At 39.7% G+C, this 20,521-nt stretch overlaps 1 protein-coding gene across 2 annotated transcripts; it reads left to right on the forward strand.

Moving 5' to 3' along the window:
- Positions 1-1,978: 1,978 nt before the first annotated feature.
- Positions 1,979-15,312, forward strand: lhx2b (LIM homeobox 2b). 2 transcript variants are annotated; one of them, XM_054774960.1, is made up of 5 exons: positions 1,979-2,632; positions 3,295-3,497; positions 4,157-4,524; positions 8,631-8,836; positions 14,775-15,312. In XM_054774960.1, exons 1-5 carry the CDS (start codon positions 2,453-2,455, stop codon positions 15,063-15,065), a joined length of 1,248 nt encoding a protein of 415 aa, XP_054630935.1. In that variant the 5' UTR covers positions 1,979-2,452; the 3' UTR covers positions 15,066-15,312. The 2 variants fall into 2 exon arrangements, with proteins under 2 accessions (XP_054630935.1, XP_054630934.1); XM_054774959.1 differs by having other exon boundaries at positions 1,980-2,632; positions 4,154-4,524.
- Positions 15,313-20,521: the final 5,209 nt, after the last annotated feature.

The following is a 20,521-nucleotide window of genomic DNA, read 5'->3' on the forward strand; positions in this document are numbered from 1 at the left end:
TGTATATATTAAATATACATTTTAATCATATTTTATATATATATGTAATTTTAACATTTTAAATCATAGTTAAATATAAAAAAATAAAGTTAATTTGGTAATAATTTAAAAATAAATACAATAAATGACTAAATAAATTAGGTAAAAAAGTATCAGTTATATATTTGATATGAATTCAATGGAACTTTTTTGCATAATGTATGTACTATATGGAATGTGTCTATTAAACTGTAAATTCTATACTGTATCGTTGCACTACCATGTGAATATGTAATTGCATAACGAACATGAATAACATTTGCATATTCATGTTTATATTATAATTCTGGTTGGACGCAAGCTGCATTTCGTCGCCTTGAACCTGTGACACGTGCAACGACAAAGCCGACTCTAATCAATTCTAATTCTGAAGTAAAATGATAGGAGAGCACAAACATCGCCATCATGTGTTTTCCATCCATCCATAGATCACTTTTAAGAAACAAACCAACGTGACTCTTCTGACACCAACGCGACAAACGTTTGTTCTTTTCGCCCCACAACCTCACAATATATTTCACACACACGCCTGCAGACATGTTTCATGTATAATGTCAGACAAAACACAGATGATTAATATGCATGCGTTCAACTGGGGGCATTAAGTCCGGTCATTTGGAGGCTGAACGTCATATCTGCGTCGTTACAAAGCTTTTACGCACAGGAGGAGGGACTGTGGTGCGTGCATAACCATACATTATATTCAATAAATCGATCGATTGAATTGAGTTCAAAGTCAGTTGTGCCAGAGCTGTGACTTTTGTGTGTGCGCGCGATCAAACCTCTCCTCGTGCGCGCACACACCAGCAGGTCCACTCGTCCCCGCCCAATTAAGAGTGGAGAGCTAATTAGAATGAGTGGATCCGTTCAGGTCCATGGTGCGGTCCCTGTTGCTGAACCAACTGCTCGCAGTCTGCACACAAATGACAATTAAATCAAGTACATGGAGTCATTTTGGTGTCTTTTGTGAGAGGAAAATTGAAGGGGAAAAAAACCCGTCAAAACATTGAGACACTTCCTGTTTTGATGAGGCTGTAATTACATATTCTGGGGAAATTATGGATATGAGTAATAACACCAAAGTTTATCTGGTGGATTGAAAAAAAACGTAAAAAAATAGGGGTGGTTGGGGGCGGGGGGGTGTATAGGATGCATGTAATTGGACATATTTGATTGTGTTTAATGAATGAATCCCAATTATTGTCATTATTTGAATTATTATTAAAATGCTCATGAATACCGTAAATTGCCCATAGGTGTGAATGCTTTATTTATTTTTTTAATTATGTTTAAAATTGTATCATTTATTTTAAATTATGAAATGTTTATGATTTTTTAAAAATATATTATTAATTCCATGTAACCCTTCCTCTATAATGTATGTAAAGTAGGAACAATTTGCTTTGTTATTTACAGTATAATATCAAACAAAGCTGCTTTGTATGTTTTATTTAAAAAAATATCATTACCATTATTGTTGTTGTTATTATTATTGTAAGTTACTATGAATTATTTACTGTATATCCTAACCAACGTGTTTTTAACATGTGATTAGGTTGTAGCGTGTTGGATCAAATAATACAAGTGACCAAAGCGGCCCCCATATACTTATCATTATTATTATACTATTATTGTCCATTATTTCCGTATCTAATCAAGATTTCTTGGTATCATGGTGAATTTTGTCTGATGCTGATATGCGTCAGCTGAGTCCAAAAGTCCCAGCAGACCTTGTCAGTGCGCGCAGACTGACGTGTGTTTGTGTATTTGTGTGTGTGTGTGTGTGTGTGTGTGTGCGCAGTAGTAGCGGTGGTCCACGCGTTCTAAACCATACAAGACGGGATCTGGGAGCTTTTCCTTCAAGTAGCCCGGAGCAGTTGGGCGACGGCGGCCCGCAGCCAATGAACACACCCGGTGCGTCGTGACGCAACAGGGCCTGCTTGATAAGGAGCGCCGAGTCCAAAGAAAGGCGTAAAGGCGACTCCTCCTCTTCTTTTTGACTCACATGTGTGCAGCCTCTTTGGCAGGAGACTACAGAGAGAGGAGAAAAACTCTCCAATTACATTTTTTTGGTAAATCTGTCACATGTAAGCTTTGACATCACACCTCGGACTGTCGAACCCGACGGACAGCAAGGAAGCTTCACTTTGGGGGGGCTGCAGAGTAACTTTTTTATTCTACATTTTTAAAATTCACTCCCTGGCGAGGCGGAGGTGCAGCATAGATGGTACTTTTATGTAAAGGAGAAAAATTAATCGACGCATAAATCAATGCTGGCAATTGTCAATCACCTGATGAAGGAGAATGAATTAGATCCGGATAAGAACACGGGTTCTTGCCTCCCCGATTTTCGGATTTTTAACTTCAATAAAAGGGAAACATCCTGGACTTTATTGCATTCTTTTCTCCTCTGATGGACATCTTGGCTTATAGAACCGAAGAGAACAGTTACAACATCCTCCCATCGGCGGCGACGATGCTCTTCCACGGCCTTCCCGGAGGGGACGTGCACGGCGTGGTGGAGGAGATGGACCGGAGAGGAAAGAGCGAGTCGGCCATCAGCTCCGCCATCGACATGGGAGAGACGGAGACGGTAGGAAGCGTTTAGCTCCTCTTGCATGCATGGCGGCCTGCAGGGAACATGTGACCACGTTTTAGTCTTCATGTCACGGGGGAAAAAGTGCATATTTTAGTGTGTGTTCAATAACATCAAATTTATGTGTGTGTTTTTTTGTTTTTTTTTTACAAATAAAATATGTACTTAAGAAAATGAGCACAAAACTTACAGTTTGACGTTGCTCGTAAGTTCAATTGAATATATACATAAATATTATTAGATTTAATTATTATACACGCAATCGTGGCGTTAAACTAAAAAAAAATACCAGCTCCATTTACAAATTACCTGCAAAACTGTTAACTATTTAAAAAGCCTGTATTTTATTTTTTAAAAATATTATAATCGCATTGCAAGTAATTAAATAACACATGTTTTGTTAATAACGTTTTTCATAACATTTAGTATATTTATTTATTGAGTTAGTTACTTTACTATACTACAGTATCACATTATGGTTTTACTACATCTGTTTCTGTCACTTTTCAAATGTGGGCTATTTTTATGTTTTGTTTTGTATTTTTTTTAAAAGAGTATCAGAATAAATGCGTGTTTAAATAGCATTTGATTGTAATATAATTAGCGGTCCGGTTGCCAACACTTGACCCGTGCGTGTGTGTCCCCCACGCTGCCTGCAGGCCGTGCCGTGCATGACCACGGAGCGAGTGGCTCTGTGCGCCGGCTGCGGCCGAAAGATCTCGGACCGGTACTACCTGCTGGCCGTGGACAAGCAATGGCACATGCGATGCCTCAAGTGCTGCGAGTGCAAACTCAACCTGGAGTCTGAGCTCACCTGCTTCAGCAAGGACGGCAGCATCTACTGCAAGGAGGACTACTACAGGTAGGAGGGCCCACGACTTTCACGAGATTATTATAGCTCTAGATAAGACACCCATACGACTGCAATGTCCTAAATTACAGCTCGAACACGCATAGGAAACATTTAGGAGTGGTTGTCATGTGACAGTCATGTGACACTCGCAGGCTGTGGCTTCCCCAAATGCTTATTTTTTGCTCACGTTGAACCCATTTAACAAGGGGGTCAAATATTACAATTCAGCTGCTCCAATATATCACAATTAGCCTTAAAATTGCTGTGGAAAACCAGGCTTGATTTGTCAAAAAAGCTCAAGTGCTAAAAGATACTCAATAAATGTCACTTTTTCATTTGAATTTTGACTGAGCCATCTCGTTCAATGAGAAGCACATTGTGGTACAAAGCACAAAAAAGTGAGAAATCCGCAATTAAAAATTTACCATGTCACATATACGTAACAACGTTGACTATTTTATTATTTAGTTTTTTAAATGATCAGTCGTTATGTTTGTGCACATTAAATCTGTTAAAACATGTAAAATCACATCATTTTATATAATCTAGAAAGGTATATTTTGTAAATAAAGTGCTGCCGGGGTTTCAGTCAGTGAAGGCACCACGGCGTCCTGCCGCGCTGCGTTCAGGGTCCATCCGCTGATGGGGTTGTGTGTTGTCCGCAGAAGATTTTCGGTGCAGAGATGCGCTCGATGCCACCTGGGCATCTCGGCCTCGGAGATGGTGATGCGGGCCCGGGACCTGGTCTACCACCTCAACTGCTTCACCTGCTCCACCTGCAGCAAGATGCTCACCACCGGGGACCACTTTGGCATGAAGGACAGTCTGGTCTACTGTCGGCTGCACTTTGAGACTCTCATCCAGGGGGACTACCAGGCACATTTTAACCACGCGGACGTGCTGCCGCACAAAGGCTTGGGACCCGCCAACACGCTCGGACTATCCTACTTCAACGGCGTGGGGACGGTACAGAAAGGCCGGCCCAGGAAGAGGAAGAGCCCAGGGCCCGGTTCGGAGCTGGCAGCCTACAACGCAGGTAAGAAGAGACGCAGTAGTCTAATAATAATAATTCATAAACACGTTTTGGCCGATAATAAACCCACGGAAGCATGCAATAAAAATATTGTACATTTATACATAATAATACTAAACGGTAAAATAATTTCACTATTTTGTTCAGAACATCCAGTCGAACTCAAAAATGGTTTAATTTGCCGTGGGAAATATAGTATAATATCACATAATAATCACAGAAAGTTTGGAACTGTATCATAAAATACATGTCAGTAAAATGTTGCTTGAAACAAGTTCATAACACAGTGTCAAGGCAGGGGTGTCCAAAGTGCAGCGCGGGGGCCTTCTTTGCATTGTAAAAATCAAATGAAGTCATTATTACTGAGATATATTATTCAATACTACACTAATTTGCTTTATCAGCTTTAACACAAGGCTTATGTTGGATTGCTTTTAGCAAGTGGGCCACTGGTACCACCATTTTTATATACACGGCCCTCGTTGGAGAAAGTTTTGGCACCCCTGCCTGCAAGGGAATGTACAGCGAATGGATTTTTTTTTTTTTGAAAGAATTTCTTGCCAAAAAATCCTTTTTTTTGCTTCAGCTTGTTCCGATGTGTGCAGTGAAAGTATCATGCATCATCACATGGCTGAACTACTGATATGCATCATCAGAGAAGCAGATTGCAGCACGCGTGGCGAAATGTGGTTGTGAAGATATTGATTGAGTCTTCACGCAGCTTCACATCATATAACCTGAGCTTCGAAAGAAGTTCAGGTTAATATCACACACATTCCTAATGCTTGGTTGCCAGGCTAAATACACTTCAGCATGTGCTAGTCTAGTCTAAAGTGTGCTTTTTGGGGTTAAATAAGAACTTTTTTGATGTTCCGCCTTTGCTTTCACCCCTTTCCACTTGTCAGGGTGCATAACATCTGCAGGCCCTCACACTCCCAACCCCCCACTTAGTTACTGCAAGAAAGAGCAGGGAGTACAATAACTTTCCTACATGTCCATTTGCTGTGGAGGGGCTAGTTAGTAGTTAGTTATTTTCTCCATATTTTGCTATATATTGTTTATTGCAATGCAACATCCATTTTTTTCATGCAATTAAAAAAATCTTTTATTTTCTCTCTATTTTGCTATGCATGAGTTAGTTAGTTAGTTAGTTAGTTAGTTAGTTAGTTAGTTAAGATGATTGTTACAACGTTCCATGGAAGAATATTATTTTTTTTGGTTCTTGAAGTTGTTTTCAAAGTGATAAATAAAATCAAATCATTTTTTAAAAAGTGTGTGTGTGTGTGTGTGTGTATGCACACGCACGCACACACACATTTATATATAAATATTGATACATAGATATACTGCAGCCCAGGGGGGATTCCAAGGTACATTCTAAAAATAAATGTACATAAATGCTATGTAGTAGTTAATGGACAGATGTTTGTTGTCAAACTGATAAGTCATAAACTAAAATAAAATAATAACTAAATACATTCATTACATTTTAAAATATGTAGTGTGACAGGGGGGTATTGTAAGGCACATTACAAATAAATGTACTTAAATGCTATATATTAGTTAATGGAGATGTTTGTTATCAAACTGATAAATAATGAACTAAACTAAAATAAAATAATAAATAAATTAATTAATTACATTATTATATATGTAGTGCGACAGGAGGATGTACTAAGGCACATTCTTAAAATAAAATTACAAAAAAAAACCCAAAACAACAAAAACGGGAATAAAAAAGCAGCAAATGTACAGAGAAAATGCTGATGCAAATAACACAAGCTGACACGCAAGCTGTTTTTTTTTGTTTTACATGTATATAAATCAGCATACTGGATTATTTTTGGACTTTTTTGCAAAAAGCAAAATTTCCAAATTAATTTTTTTAGTAAGCAGGACTTCTGGAAAAATCTTGGCCACCCCTGCTTTAAGATACTGCCATAAAAACTCATATATTAAATATACATATATTAAGTATAACCAATATAATAGTCACATTTGGCATTTAGTGAAACAAAAGCATGATGGGCCATGAAAGAGGTTAAAAAGTCACGTGAAAAGGCGTGTAGCGCGCCCTCTTCTGTTTCAAACTGGTAACAACATCAAACGTCACCTGGGCAGTGCATTGCGCCTGTCCAACGTGGTGGCTCGGTGGCGCTTGCTGGGACCGGAAGTTGTAAATACGTTGGATGAGGAGAGAGCACCAGGAAACAATGCCCAGATTGCTTCTTGCTTAAACAAGCAGCATATGCTTTTTTTTTCTATAAATGCAGCATTTGTTGTGGCCTGCATGGACTCATTAAGAGAAGTGTTATTCTGATGCTTTTCACTCACTTGATACTCAGCATCGCGGCGTTATGATATTCAGTAGCAACCGTTATGCACGCAGCAACACTTTGGCAATTGCCAAGAAATTTGCAGACTGGGACAAATGTGTGTGTGTGTGTGTGTGTGTGTATGTCTGTGTGTACACTAAAGCCTGGCCAGCACTTCCTCCCGGTAAATTCTCCATTCAAAATGCTACGAATATGGGATTTATGTTTTGCGTATACTGTATATATTTATTTGATCATTGTCTCTGTATACAGGGTGTCACTCAATGCTGGACACAAGAATGCACATTTTCAAGAAACCCTAACACAGCAGCTCTCTGCGATTCGCAGAATTTACGTTTGCATATCATCCACGATTAGTGGAAAACACTGAATTGAAAACAAAAATGAATTGATGCATCCGTAAAAATGTCTATCAAACCAAATGCCTTCTCAGTCACGGTGCAACTAAAAATAAAACATGCGGGACACACACAGGCTATGAGGGTATCAAAATAAACGCTTACACACTGATATACAAATGAAACACTACTGCTACTATGCTAATAAATAACCCGCAAGGAATGCTGGGTAACTTCCTGTTGGGGCACGCCTTGCGGGTTACACATGAGTGTATAATAGTATCGTTTTGCATGTATAATAATCTGTGCGGTGAAGTTAGATTGTGTGTTTTGTTATTTTTGGTTGCACCGTGAGTAAGGTAGATGTTTTGGCTGATCTACTGCTTTCTGATTCTCTACTTTCTTTGGGGTAGCGATGGGCGATATTCGATTTTTTGATTCAATATGAGAGAGACTAGTTTTTTGGCATTTTTTGATATTGACACTTAAGTGACACGTGCGTGTTTTGAATTAATTAGTTAATACTGATCATTTATGAGAGTAATTGATATTCATATCAAGGATCAACACATCGATACTGTCAGGGGAAAATTAGCTGTTAGCTTTGAGATTAATGAGAAGTAAAACTTAATCAAATTTACATGCAAGGATCAATTGAAGAATGAGTACAACCTAAACATACGGCTTCTAGAGTCTAAGTTATTCAGAAAAAGACGTTGCTATATAGGATGTGCGTATGCGAGGGCATATCTAAAATGAGAGGCCAAAGCTATCTTCAAATGCCAAGACGCCCAAAGCTATTTGAATCAGGTGATAAGCATGTGGAGGACTTGCTTAGGAGACAGGAGGCCAGTCAGTGTGACATGAATGTGTATCTTAGCAGAAAATCACACGTATGTTAGTGCGTCATTACAACTAGTATTAGTCAAATCAAATAGAATAATGGACACAAAACATTTGATAAGTGCAATAACAAATACATGTTTTCCTGACAGATACCATGGAATCGATGCTGGCATCGCTAGATAGATTTTTTTACCAATATGAATCCTAATTATGGAGATTATAAGCATACGCAAAAAATTATGTGATGAAAAATCCCCCAATTTTTTGGGGTGGTGAGTGCCGAATCGAGAATATGCAGGGGGCCACAGTATGAACAAATATCCTCTTCAATGTGATTTTGTGATGCAAAGGTCGATGTGCTTTGCAAGATTCACGTGAACAGCATATTTCCTGCATGTCCAGACTTTAGGGACAAGCCTGTACACGTGAAGTTGCAAATTCATTGACGCTAACATGAGAATCGATGCCCCCAGGGCGTCTGGAAAGGCAGAGAAGCCCAGCAAAACATCCATATGACGATGATTAACGATTGGATCGGAGTTCCCGCTGTGTAATCATCTCTCTCCTCTTGTTCCCCGCTGACCTGCAGCACTGAGCTGCAACGAGAATGACAGCGAGTCCATGGACCGGGACTCCCAGTACAGCTCCAGTCAGAAGACCAAGCGCATGAGGACGTCCTTTAAGCACCACCAGCTCAGGACCATGAAGTCCTACTTTGCCATCAACCACAACCCAGACGCCAAGGACCTCAAGCAGCTCGCCCAGAAGACAGGCCTCACCAAGCGGGTTTTACAGGTGAGCACCCACTCTCATTCACTGACCTGCAAACAAATATCACCTACAGGGTCCACATGATGACCTTGCTCTCAAAGTAAAGGGGACTTTTTTTGTTTTTTTTTTCTTGTACATACTTTACATTTCTATGCTGCGAAGCGAGTGTAAAAGAAGCCACCCGTCCAGTTTTAGCGGTAGAGAATATGATATATGATACTTGTATCGATGGAACACCTACGTGTTAGATTCCAAACGCTGCTAAGTTTGTCTCATTAGTGCTCTGTTGAATGGAATTATTCCTGATATATGCTGCTCTTGCTCTGTTTCATTTAAATAATAAGCAAGAATTTGCTCCATTTAAGTGTTTGTGGTTTGAATTGTCTCCCGTTTTTGGAAAAATTGGAATATTGGATATTGGATATTTTTGCTAATGCTCTTCCGGTTACGTGGATGTACAGTTTATTGTGATTAATTGGTTCCAGACCTGACAGTGGTAAGTGATTTTCCGCCAAGTAGGATTCCTTATTTATAAATACAATATTTTTGTAGTTACAGCATAAAAAAAAACATTTTATGACCTTCTTAAATAGCGTTTTTAACATTATCAGAGCCGTCTAGACATGAAATAACACTCCTATAGTTACCTTTACACCCCTATTACCCAATATTGTGGACATAATAAGAGAAAATAAGACATATAAGACATAAATACGTAAAATTTGACGTAAAATTTGCTTAAATATGCATATTTTTGGATGACTAATAGGCCGTATTCAACCACGAAACAGCATGATTTATTAACTCATACTGTATATTTTTGAAAAGTGGCGAGGAGTTACTGTATCTTTGTTTATGTGAATATCTGATACTGCAAATTTTGGAACTGATCTGAGTACACACAGGCACAGTATTGCCGATACAGATGCATTTATTATTGAATGATTTTGCATGTAACTTGTTGATCATCATTAGGAATTAGAATAAAACACAGGACTTAAGGCAGACAAACTGGTGAACAATTTAACAATGTATAAACACAAGAGTATAACATGCCTGTCAACATTTGCATTTGAAAATAAGGGAAGAAAAACCATAAAGCGATCATTCCAGGGTGCACCCCGCCTCTCTCAGCCAGCTGGGATAGGTTCCCGCACACCCCCGTGACCCTAATCAGGACAAGCGGCATAGAAAATGATGGATGGATGGAAAAATCGGACAGCCCACTGCACCTTTGTTCTCGCAGATTGCTGTCGCTCAAGCATGAACACTGTAACCATTGTCACCTGCAGTGAGGGTTTGCTATTTTTTCCTCTGATGAAAGTTAATACGGGAAGTTTATCAGAAACTTTAAACGGGAGAACAATGAGGCAAAAACGGGAAAGTAGACAGGTGTGGTATAAGACAATGTAACAATATCAACGAAATAATACCATTTATTCATCTGTTGCCTTTTATTTTATACAATTGTCTGAGCAAAATAAGTAAACAAAAGCAAAAATTACTATGGGCTCTCATTCAAATCCTAATTCAAAGCCCTCATGTGTCCAAGAACTGATTCCCTGAGTTTTTAAACAATATATATTGTATATAAAACTATAACCATACGATCAACACAACAACAAAAAAATAGATATTAGTGAAAATAAGCATAGAAAACGTGAAAAATTTAAATCCCGTCACGTTAGTATCGATCACATACTGATACTAGCCTTGGTATCGATACCCTCAACATTTGGATCGATCTGCCCACCCTTCATGCAAGTCACATAGCAGTTACCATAGCCACACAGATGCAACATATTTTAAAGGTTTCAAAAGGTTAATTCAAAATGCAGTGGACCCCACACATCCTCACACATTTGCAGATTTTTGGTTATATTTATTTTTTCTCCAAAGCTTTGCATACAGTATATATAAATACAAAACATTGTGCCGCGAGTGAACAATGGCAATTGAAGAGAGAAGGGGAGGATTCTAAAGCTGAATCTAACCTAATAACTTTTTCACTTTTATTGCAAACATGGACGAAAAATCGGAGGAGAACGGCAACGTCGAGCTAGCATGAGGGTTTGGACATTTTTCTGAGTGTATCAGTTGTCGCTGGTGGTCCCGCAAGATAACCCCTGCGATAAGTGGGGATTTGCTGCACAACATGAATGGATGTATCATGTTTTCAAATCAGTAATTAGAATGTATGACTTGAAACATTTCAAACTATCGTGAATTTTCTTAATAGAAATGATTTGAAAGCGAAAGCATGAAATATAAAATGTCAGGGGATGAAAAACAAAAGCGTTTTAATTAACGTAGCCGAACAGAGAAACTACACAAAAGAGTATTTTAGTTGCGTAGACGAGCACTGGAATATTATCTAGGGGGACAAATCAATTTGACAATTGTTTTCCTCAGACACAATTCATCCTACTATTATAATTAACGCTTGCCGAAGACAAAGCAGCCGTTTTGCTTTGATGCTTTCAAGTTTTCACGCCTCGTATTCCAGCTGATGTTCCGCCCCCCTCGCTCGTTTCCCACAGCTCCATCACTCTCACTCAGCACAGACTGAAGCCTTCCTCAACATTGTTGTTTTTATTTACGAATAACGGGGGAACGATGACATATTAAAATGAGCGGAGACAAATACACAAAATTGAAATGAACCAAAAGTTGAGCAGAAAATCATTTCTTTCTCGTAGGTAAAGTAATACTTTGTTTATGGAGGTTAATTGGTTCCAGACCCGACCGTAATAAGTGAATTTCCGTGAAGCAGGATTCCTTATTTCTAAACTGAATATTTTAGAGAATAGAAAACGTGTTTATGACTTTCTAAACACGGTTTTCAACATTATTAGAGCCCTCTAGAAATGATATAACACCCCTGTAGTCACCTTTACTTCCTATTATCCAATATAGTAGACATAATAAGAGAAAATAAATCATTTATGAGTTTTCGTGTTTCGATTTCACAGATTCACTCTACCACAATTAAAAAAAAACATATTAATGAATCATGCTTGTTTGTGGTTGAATACAGCCTGTTATTAATCAGATAATATGCATATTTAAGCTAACTACATTTTTTTTTGCCAAAATGAGGCATTTTCAAGCAAAAAAATGTCTAAATGAAGTAAAATACATAATATACTGTATAAGGCATTCAGAAGATGCATTCAAAGACATGATGATATGTAGTATTCTACACTGTTCACTAGGTGTCAGTCGTATTACTGTAATGTTGGGTGAGACACACCCATTGTTCATTGATAAACCAGACTTGATTGCCAGAACAACAGGCTTTTATTGCATGTTTGAATGATCTCACAACAGGCACAATAATCCCTGACACAGGCTACTGTTGCGGCCGTGACCCACACCAAGCGAGAACTCAACTCTGAACACCCAACGTCACTTCCTGTTCTGTCAGCTCCCCACTCAGCTCCCCTCACACTGGAACACATTTACAGTAACTCACATGAGCGTGAGTCTTATATGTCTTATTTTCTCTTATTATGTCTACTATATTGAGTACCAGTAATATGAGTGTAAAGGTTCATGACTAGAGGGCTCTAATAATGTTAAAAAAAAAAACATATTTAGAAGGTTGTAAACAGGTTTTCTATGCCGTAACTACAAAAATCTTTCATTTATAAATCGGAAATCATACTTCACAGAAATTCAAATTCACAAACATTTTTAAAAAGCATATTTTTCTATGAGTTCTAGCGTCACATCGCAAACATAGGTTTTTGCCCTTGAAAATGGACCTTTTGGAAAAGTGCAGCTTCAGTGTTTGTGTATGGATGGGTAACATTTCGCTTTTTGGCTTGTCTCACATAATCGCAAACATTTTTTTTTTTGATTGATTGAATTTTGGGATTTATGAAACGCACCGGCCATTTAAAAAAACACATATGTTGTTTCCTGGGCTTTGTGTACATGGTGGGCATTGTAGATGTAATACTGTAAATCACTATGTTGATGGACAGATGCAATAATGCGCAACTAAGTCAGTTGCAGTGGCTGATAAAATGAGCATGGCAGTCAGTGAATGTGTTTTTTAATGTGAACACCAAAATCTGGAAAATGTGTGAAATGGTTTGCACGTTTCCATGCACAGAACATTGTGGCTAATGTTTATGTTCTCTTGTAAGACAAAATGTGTTTGCAGTAAGATTATTCCTTTTTACATAAACATTTTCCAATAACAGTGGAGCCTCTGTTGGCGTATGTTTTTCCGTTAATGTCAAAATGTTGCCTCTGTCTGCGTGGAAAGCTAGTAACAAACAAACAAGGGAACATGGAAGCAGTTGCACAGAGTAGTGAACTCAGGTCAACACAGGGAAACCATGAGGAACACTCTGGCGTCTTCCTGGGGTGGACGCAGGGCTTATAAAACAGACTAATTGTCGATTGCATGTACTTGCCTCATTGCTCCGCCCCCAGCCTCTAGAGAAAGCTGCCTGCGAAACTAAAAAAACCCAAGTGTATGTGGCACATGAGGCTTCCACTGGGAGTGAAGCAGTTGTAGCTGCTGGAAACAATGACACCCTACTAAAATGAAATCTGTTCCTGAGTTAATTGCTTAATTTGGCATAATGAATGCTATTATTGGAGTCGATTATTGATGACTTCAAGCTGCATCAAGTCTTTGTGTGTTGTGTCTTTTATTTTCCTTGTAGTCGAGATGATGTCATCTTCAATGTTTGTCCAGTTCCTTGAGTTCTTTGACAAGTACTTAGGCTTCCGCTGTGTAAAATGTATCAAAGTGACCCCCTACACTTTTTCTGCACGCGGCTCTCATTGGAAACCGTTTGGACACCCTTGCTCCATTGGGATTTTCATTCATTAGGCAAAAATGCATCTCAATAGAAATTTTAAAGATATTTCAAAAAGATGATATTATATAGCGATCGTTCTTTTAAATGTCATGTATTAGTGTTTAGAATTTTAGTTTTTTCCATCCATCCATCCATTTTCTATGCAGCTTCTCCAATATTTTTAATTGATATTATATTATGTGATGTTATATTACCATTATATTATATTTCTATTAGTTTAACAATCTATTAATTAATAAATCATGCTGTTTTGTGCTTGACTATGGACTATTATTAGTAAAAAATGATGCAGATTGAAGCTAATTTACATATGTTTTGGCAACATTAAACATTTTCATTTCAAAATGGCTAAGTGAATTAAGATGTGTGGGGTGGGGTCTGGAACCAATTAACCACAATAAACAAGGGCTGCACAATGATCACTCGTTCTCCTCATGTAGCGTGACCATGTTTTGATGACTAAAAACCAGGACACTTGGCCCAGGAATGAGATACTGAAATGATACTCAAAGCTTACTCAAAGGTGCCTTATCATGTCAATACGGCTAAAGTAGGCCCCCTCTGTACGGATAGAGCATTGTTATATTACAATAACACTATCTATAGCCAAAGAAACTATGGCATTCATTCATTCATGTATTTATTCAAAAACTGGCATGAAAATGATTTCAAAACCAGAACAACTCAAGAGCCTGAGGTCAAACGTGTAACCAACATTTTCGGGAAAAATCTGCCGTCTAAAGTCGGACGAAGTTGGGAACTTGAATTTTACAAGACCTCAAATAGTCACGCATCAGAGGATTAATTACGTGCATATGTTTTGCTTTTTTGTTGGCTTTTTGGCAACACCCATTCAAAAAGCCGCCCACACGGCAGCCTCTCAGGGATTATGTCACATGCAGCAGAGTGCCCACATGCCGCTCAATTTAATGTCCCAATGAAAAACAATGAAAACCAGGACATTTGCATCACTTGCCAAAAAAAAAAACCCAGGATGGCCAGGAGAGTATGGGGATGTGCAAGCTATGGTTCGTCAGCCAGTCAGCCAGTCGCAGGGGCGTGGACATAACAGTTGTCTGTCCCGCCATTTATTTGACGTAACAATATGCTGCTTTTCACAGGTGTGGTTCCAGAATGCTCGGGCCAAATTCAGGAGGAATCTTCTGCGGCAAGAAAGCACTGGTGCGGACAAGACATCCGACGGTTCCACGCTGCAGGGGGGGACACCGTCGGGCCCAGCCTCTGAGATCTCCAACGCCTCCATGAGCCCTTCCAGCACCCCCACCACGCTGACAGACTTGACTAACCCCACCATGCCCACGGTCACCTCCGTGCTCACCTCAGTGGCGGGTGGCATGGACGTCCACGAATGCCGGAGCCCGTCGCAGACCACACTGACAAGCCTTTTCTGATGGACAATACCTTGACTACAACCCCCTGTCTGCTACAACCTGCTGAATCTAGCCGAGTCCTTTGAACATGAAGATTAGAAAAGCAAAAACGATACCACAAAAGTCTGCTTTCGCCCGTTGGAGACTATTTGCAGAGTGAGGCAGCCAAGCCTCACAGATGGAACTGTTGTTGTTATTTAGATGTTGTTGTCTTGTTGAGAACTGAGCAGACTTGATTTGCATTTTTCAATGTTTACAGAAAGAGACTAAGGGGAAGGGGGGGGGGGGAAAGCTTACTCTTTTGGAATTCATTTTTCCAGCACAGTATTTATGTTGTTGTACAAGAGTCATTGTTAGATGGATTGTAAACATTTTTCTTTGGGGAAATCTGAGATTAAAAAAGGTGACAACATCCACTGACTGTCATTTTCTCAAATGTTCTAGGACTGAAATGGTTCCAGTTAGGGATTGATCTTGAAAGAGAGGTGGCAAAGTAATTAATTATGCTGGGAAAACTTTGAAGTTTTGTTATTTTTTCCTACTTTCCGAACTCTGTCACTAGAGTTAAACAAATCCAGAGAACCCAGACCTGCTTTAAGGAAAATGATGGGGATATACCACAGATTCTAAAACGTTGCTGTGCTTAGTACCACAATGTACTTTGAATTGGACCAAAGAGCAAACATTGCAGTGGAACCTCGGTTTGTGTACGCCGTGGTTGGTGTGTTTTCTGGTTAACCTAGAACATTTACAGCTCCTGTCCCCACTCCCACCGCCCAGGGATGAATAGAGACGTGCCCCCTCAAGCGGTTACGTGCTGGTGGTTATCAGCAAACAGTCAAGAAGCAGCGGATATTGGATATAAATGATGATTACTGGAGAAACTGTGGTGTGTTCACGAAACATCTGTCCGTTGAAGTGGCGAGAGCAGAGGAGCAGTGAGTGTGAGGTAGGTCTTTAGCTCCCCTGAAAACAAAAAATCTTCCCATTTATTTAAATTGATTTAAATTCTTACATCTGAAAAAACACTTTCTGACTGCCATTTTATATTATTTATATAGGCCCGGTGAGCCGGTTAGCTTTTCAGTTAACGTAGAAAATTTTCCGAAATTTTACCCTCGGTTTGCGTGCATTTTCTGGTTAGCGTACAATACGGTGCATGTCATGTTGTTAATATACTATGTTAGCAGCCTATTAGCTTGCATAACATGGAAACAGGAAGCAGAAGTCAGCTCCGTCGCCCGTCTATGATGTCATCAGTGGTTGACTGTAGTTCTTTGCTAACTAACACGGTTACGCAACAAGTCTCAAAAAACACGTTTTTATAGTTTACAATTATAGTTTAACACTTGGAAAAGCATCTAAAAGACGAATGAAAGGGATAAATGAACATTTAAGGTTACTTTTACCTTCATTGAAGATGCAATGACGTATTGACACCATGTGTCAGCAAGATTAACACAGACGCCACATTGGTGTTTTGCTTGAATTAAGTTATTTCTTGAATTAAGTTGTGTTTTTCACCTTTAACAAAATGCTGGCACTCCATTTTGGCTTATTTTGCAGCAAAAATCAAAAGAAAAGCAGAGACTTGAGGTGAGAAACACTATTGAATTCAAGAAAAAACGCATGGCAAAACACAAAGGTGGTGTCCGTGTTGATCTCACTGCCACATCGTGTCTTTGGCAACAATCACGTCTTCCATGAAGGTAAAGGAAACCTTAAATGTTCATTTATCCCTTTCATTCAGCATTTACACGCATTTCTGTTGCCGTGTGGATTTGAAAAAGGCTTCCAGAGTGGGAAAATCTGACAACGGCGCCTTGTGGCCCTGAAATAACACCCCTATAGTTGCCGTGTGGACAAACACAACACTCCTCTCTGAAAACCAGACCAGAAGTGACAGTATCTGAATATTTCAACTGGCATGACTCCCCGTCCACATTCTCCTGATATTTTTTCTGTCTTCTACTCCAACGTGACGTGACGTGAAGTAATTCCACTTTGTTGTCAGTCTAGACGAGCCAGACAAGCGGAGGATGACGCACCTTATGTGCATGCCTTCTATCGTCTTCTATACAGTTGTCCCTCGTTTATAGTGGTTAATTAGTTCCGGACCCAACTGCGATGAATGAAGTTCCGTGATATAGGATTGTTAATAAATGGAATATTTGCGTGGTTAAAGCATAGAAAATGACTTTTTAACATTATTAGAGCCCTGTAACATGAAATACCACCCCTATAGTCACCTTTACACTCCTATTATTACAGCACATTGCGCAACTCTTATGCTGCAGGGACTTACAGTGTTAAGGCAATGTAATGTAAGGTAATGTCTCAACGTTTTGTGTCATTATTGCCGCCTAGTGACCAGAGTACTACATATCACTTGTATTTCAAAATGTTTTGACAAATAATAGACCTAATCTACCACGAAGCAGCAATCGTTAATTAATAACTTTCTGGAAAACCGCGATATAGCGAGGGAGTGATAATCGAACTGTGATATTGCGAGATGACGACGAAGGGCCTTAGTCTGCGGTTAAAACTGTTACTTTAGAAAAGTTAATTTTCTCGTCGTCCTAACGCTGAGACGATGGCACACCCCAATGCAGTGAGATGAGCATGGTAAAAATCAACCCCCCGCCCTGAACCTTCTTTAATGATTCAGCACTGCTCTTCGGGTAAGCTGTTAGACTTTACACATTTTATTTTTCCCACTCATCAACTTTACTAAGACTCATTTCCTCATGTGGTGCCATTGCTAATTAGGAGCAGTTGGCACCCAGCTGGGTACAGGTGCAAGCAATCATCTACAGATGAAGACTTGAACCTCACTTACAGCACCTCACAAAAGTACACCACTGACATATCTGCAACAATTTGATTAGAGCTTAAAATACACAGTTGATCCCCTGCAAATTTGTGGATTTTTGGTCCACAAAAAGTTATTTAAAAATGTTGTTTCTCCAAAAAGGCCGTTCAAAGTCTCCAGAACACATACAGTACCTCATTTACCATAAGTCTGTAATATGTTTGTTTTTTTTACACGTTCATGTCTTTCCACTTCATATCAAGCGTTCAGATTTTGCACTTTGCTCGGCGGTCCTTGAACACACTGTAGTTGTGTGTTATGACTGACTACAACATGAGTCCGATTCCATGAGTTCATGGATCGTCTTACGTTATCACTTGTTAGTGGTGGGTAGCAATACATTTTATTCTTTCAATGCTACCTTTAATAAGCGTGTCAGGCATATTTAGGGATTAAACCTGGATTGTGTCGCAAGTGACCAGTGGCAACTGAAGAGAGAAGTAGAGGGTTTTAAAGCTGAATCTAATCTAATAAAAATGCATCAGTCACTTTTACTGCATATATGAAATTGGAGGGAGCGTCAACTACTCATCAATCAATCACAGTTTTCACAATTTGCTGGTACTCCCGGAACATAACCCCTGCAAAAAGCGGGGATCAACTCGTTATTTATATCCTTTATTTATTATTTATTATATTATATAAAGTTAATGAATACAACAGAATACCTCGTGTCATTTCCCGCCCACTCCCGTGTTTCTTTTATTCCCGTTTCCTCCCACTCATAAACAGTGAAACCAATTCCCACAAATTCCGTGTTGTCAGCCTCGAAAAGGAACCTTCTTCCTCTTGATGCTCAGTGGGGTTCAGGTTTGGACACATATTTGGCGACACCTTCACCTTCAACAAGACAGTTGTCATTCTACAAAGAGTCGTTAGCATGTTGGACTACAGTTTCTGCTTCCCAATGTAACAGTACATGTTGGAATTCAATGTTTCCCGTCAATGAACCGCAGCTCCCCACTGCCGCTAGCACTCATGCAGTCCTAGACCATGACGCGACCACCAGCATGCTTGACTGTGGGCAAGACACAATTATCTCAGTACTCACATGTTGCCAGTTATTTAGACAATAACGGCTGCGTGTTGTATAATTCTCAGTGGACAGTAAATCAAACACGCCAATACCGCCAAAGGCTGCCACACGCAGTGCGAGGCAAGCCCACTAGCCCAGGACCCACTGGACAGGGATACGCACTGAACCCCTGCAGGCAGCCTACCATGCACCAGAGAGGTCAAGACCAACCCCCCAGCAGGGCACAGTGGAGCCCAAAAAAGCAACCAAAAATGCAAAGAGAGGTTAGTAGCAAGGTCCGACCCAGCCCAACCCCGTGCAGAGAACACAGCCGACCATTTGAAGTAGGCTATTACAAAGCATATTATAGTTTTACCCAACTGATGATGTGTTGTTGCAATAATAATACGATTAAGTATCATTATTAATATGCCATTTTGGCACTGTTGTCTTACTTTCAGTGTATAAAAGGTAAATGTCATACCTTTTACATTTCTGCGTATCTTCCCTCATGTTCCAGATGCATTTAAAATGGCTTTATACATGTAAAACTATAAAAATGTGTTTTGAGACTTGTGGTGTCACTGTGTGAGTTAGCAAAGATCTACAGAGTCAACCGCTGATGACATCATAAACAGGCGACGGAGCTGCTGACAAGGACATTTCGTGATGAAAACAGATGAACAACACAGTTGGACTCACGCGGTGTATTAATAACACAACAAGACAGGCGGCATATTGTGCTGTATGCTAACGGGAAACACAACTCTGTGCTTCGTGAGTGTGTGTGTCAAGAAGGCCTTCCATTCGACCAAAAATGCCCTGAGCTGAATCTAAAGGTGTAATAACAATTTGTAACGTTCATTCACTCGTTTTCTATGCCGCTTACTCCTCCTCACTAGCGTTGCGGGGTATGCTAGAGCCTATCCCAATATGTAACACACCAAATGTAATGGTAATCTTTGGAGGAAATAGTTATTTGATCACCCGCTGATTTAGAAAATGTACCTACTTGCAAGTACATGACCACTTTATTGGCGTGCTTGTAAAAGGAAGTAAGCCATTGAAAATGGATGTGGACGATGAGGTCATATCTGGTTACTACATATTTGTAGATTATGATCACAAATTAACAATCACTTACCTCAATGAAAAGTTTGTATTCAGTCATTCATTCATTGTCTAACAAGGATGGGTGCACCCTTAACGGGTCACCAGTCATCCAAAGGGTCAACAGCAGATTTTAGCCGTGGATTCAATTCCAACTTGAACATCATTCAGATGCCCAACAAAAATACGGCTCACAAAATCAATTCAAACATGACGAGGGAACTACAGCCACATTCCGTTTGCATTTCCGGCATTTAGCTGGTACCCTTTGAGAGGGACACGGTCACAGAAGAGGCTTTAAATTCTTGGATCACCAAAATTACAAGCAACCAGCTGAACGAGGAGCAAGGGTCAACCTCTCTCACACACACACACACTCAACTCTCCAGCCTGTTGTGAGCGGCAGCCTGTTCTTCCAAGCAAGCTTTCCCAAAGGAGTGTGTGCCAGGCAAGGCCTGGTGCTGAGGACTTTGAGGT

The sequence above is a fragment of the Dunckerocampus dactyliophorus genome, chromosome 4 (genome assembly GCF_027744805.1).
Source record: "Dunckerocampus dactyliophorus isolate RoL2022-P2 chromosome 4, RoL_Ddac_1.1, whole genome shotgun sequence".
In the NCBI taxonomy this organism is placed as follows: domain Eukaryota; kingdom Metazoa; phylum Chordata; class Actinopteri; order Syngnathiformes; family Syngnathidae; genus Dunckerocampus; species Dunckerocampus dactyliophorus.

Bases quoted from the DNA above. Each gene is read 5' to 3' on its own strand.
- lhx2b (XM_054774959.1), top strand. From the start codon at position 2,453: ATGGACATCTTGGCTTATAGAACCGAAGAGAACAGTTACAACATCCTC. The intron at 2,633-3,294 runs GTAGGAAGCGTT...CGCTGCCTGCAG, and splicing joins ACATGGGAGAGACGGAGACG to GCCGTGCCGTGCATGACCAC. The intron at 4,525-8,630 runs GTAAGAAGAGAC...GCTGACCTGCAG, and splicing joins GCTGGCAGCCTACAACGCAG to CACTGAGCTGCAACGAGAAT.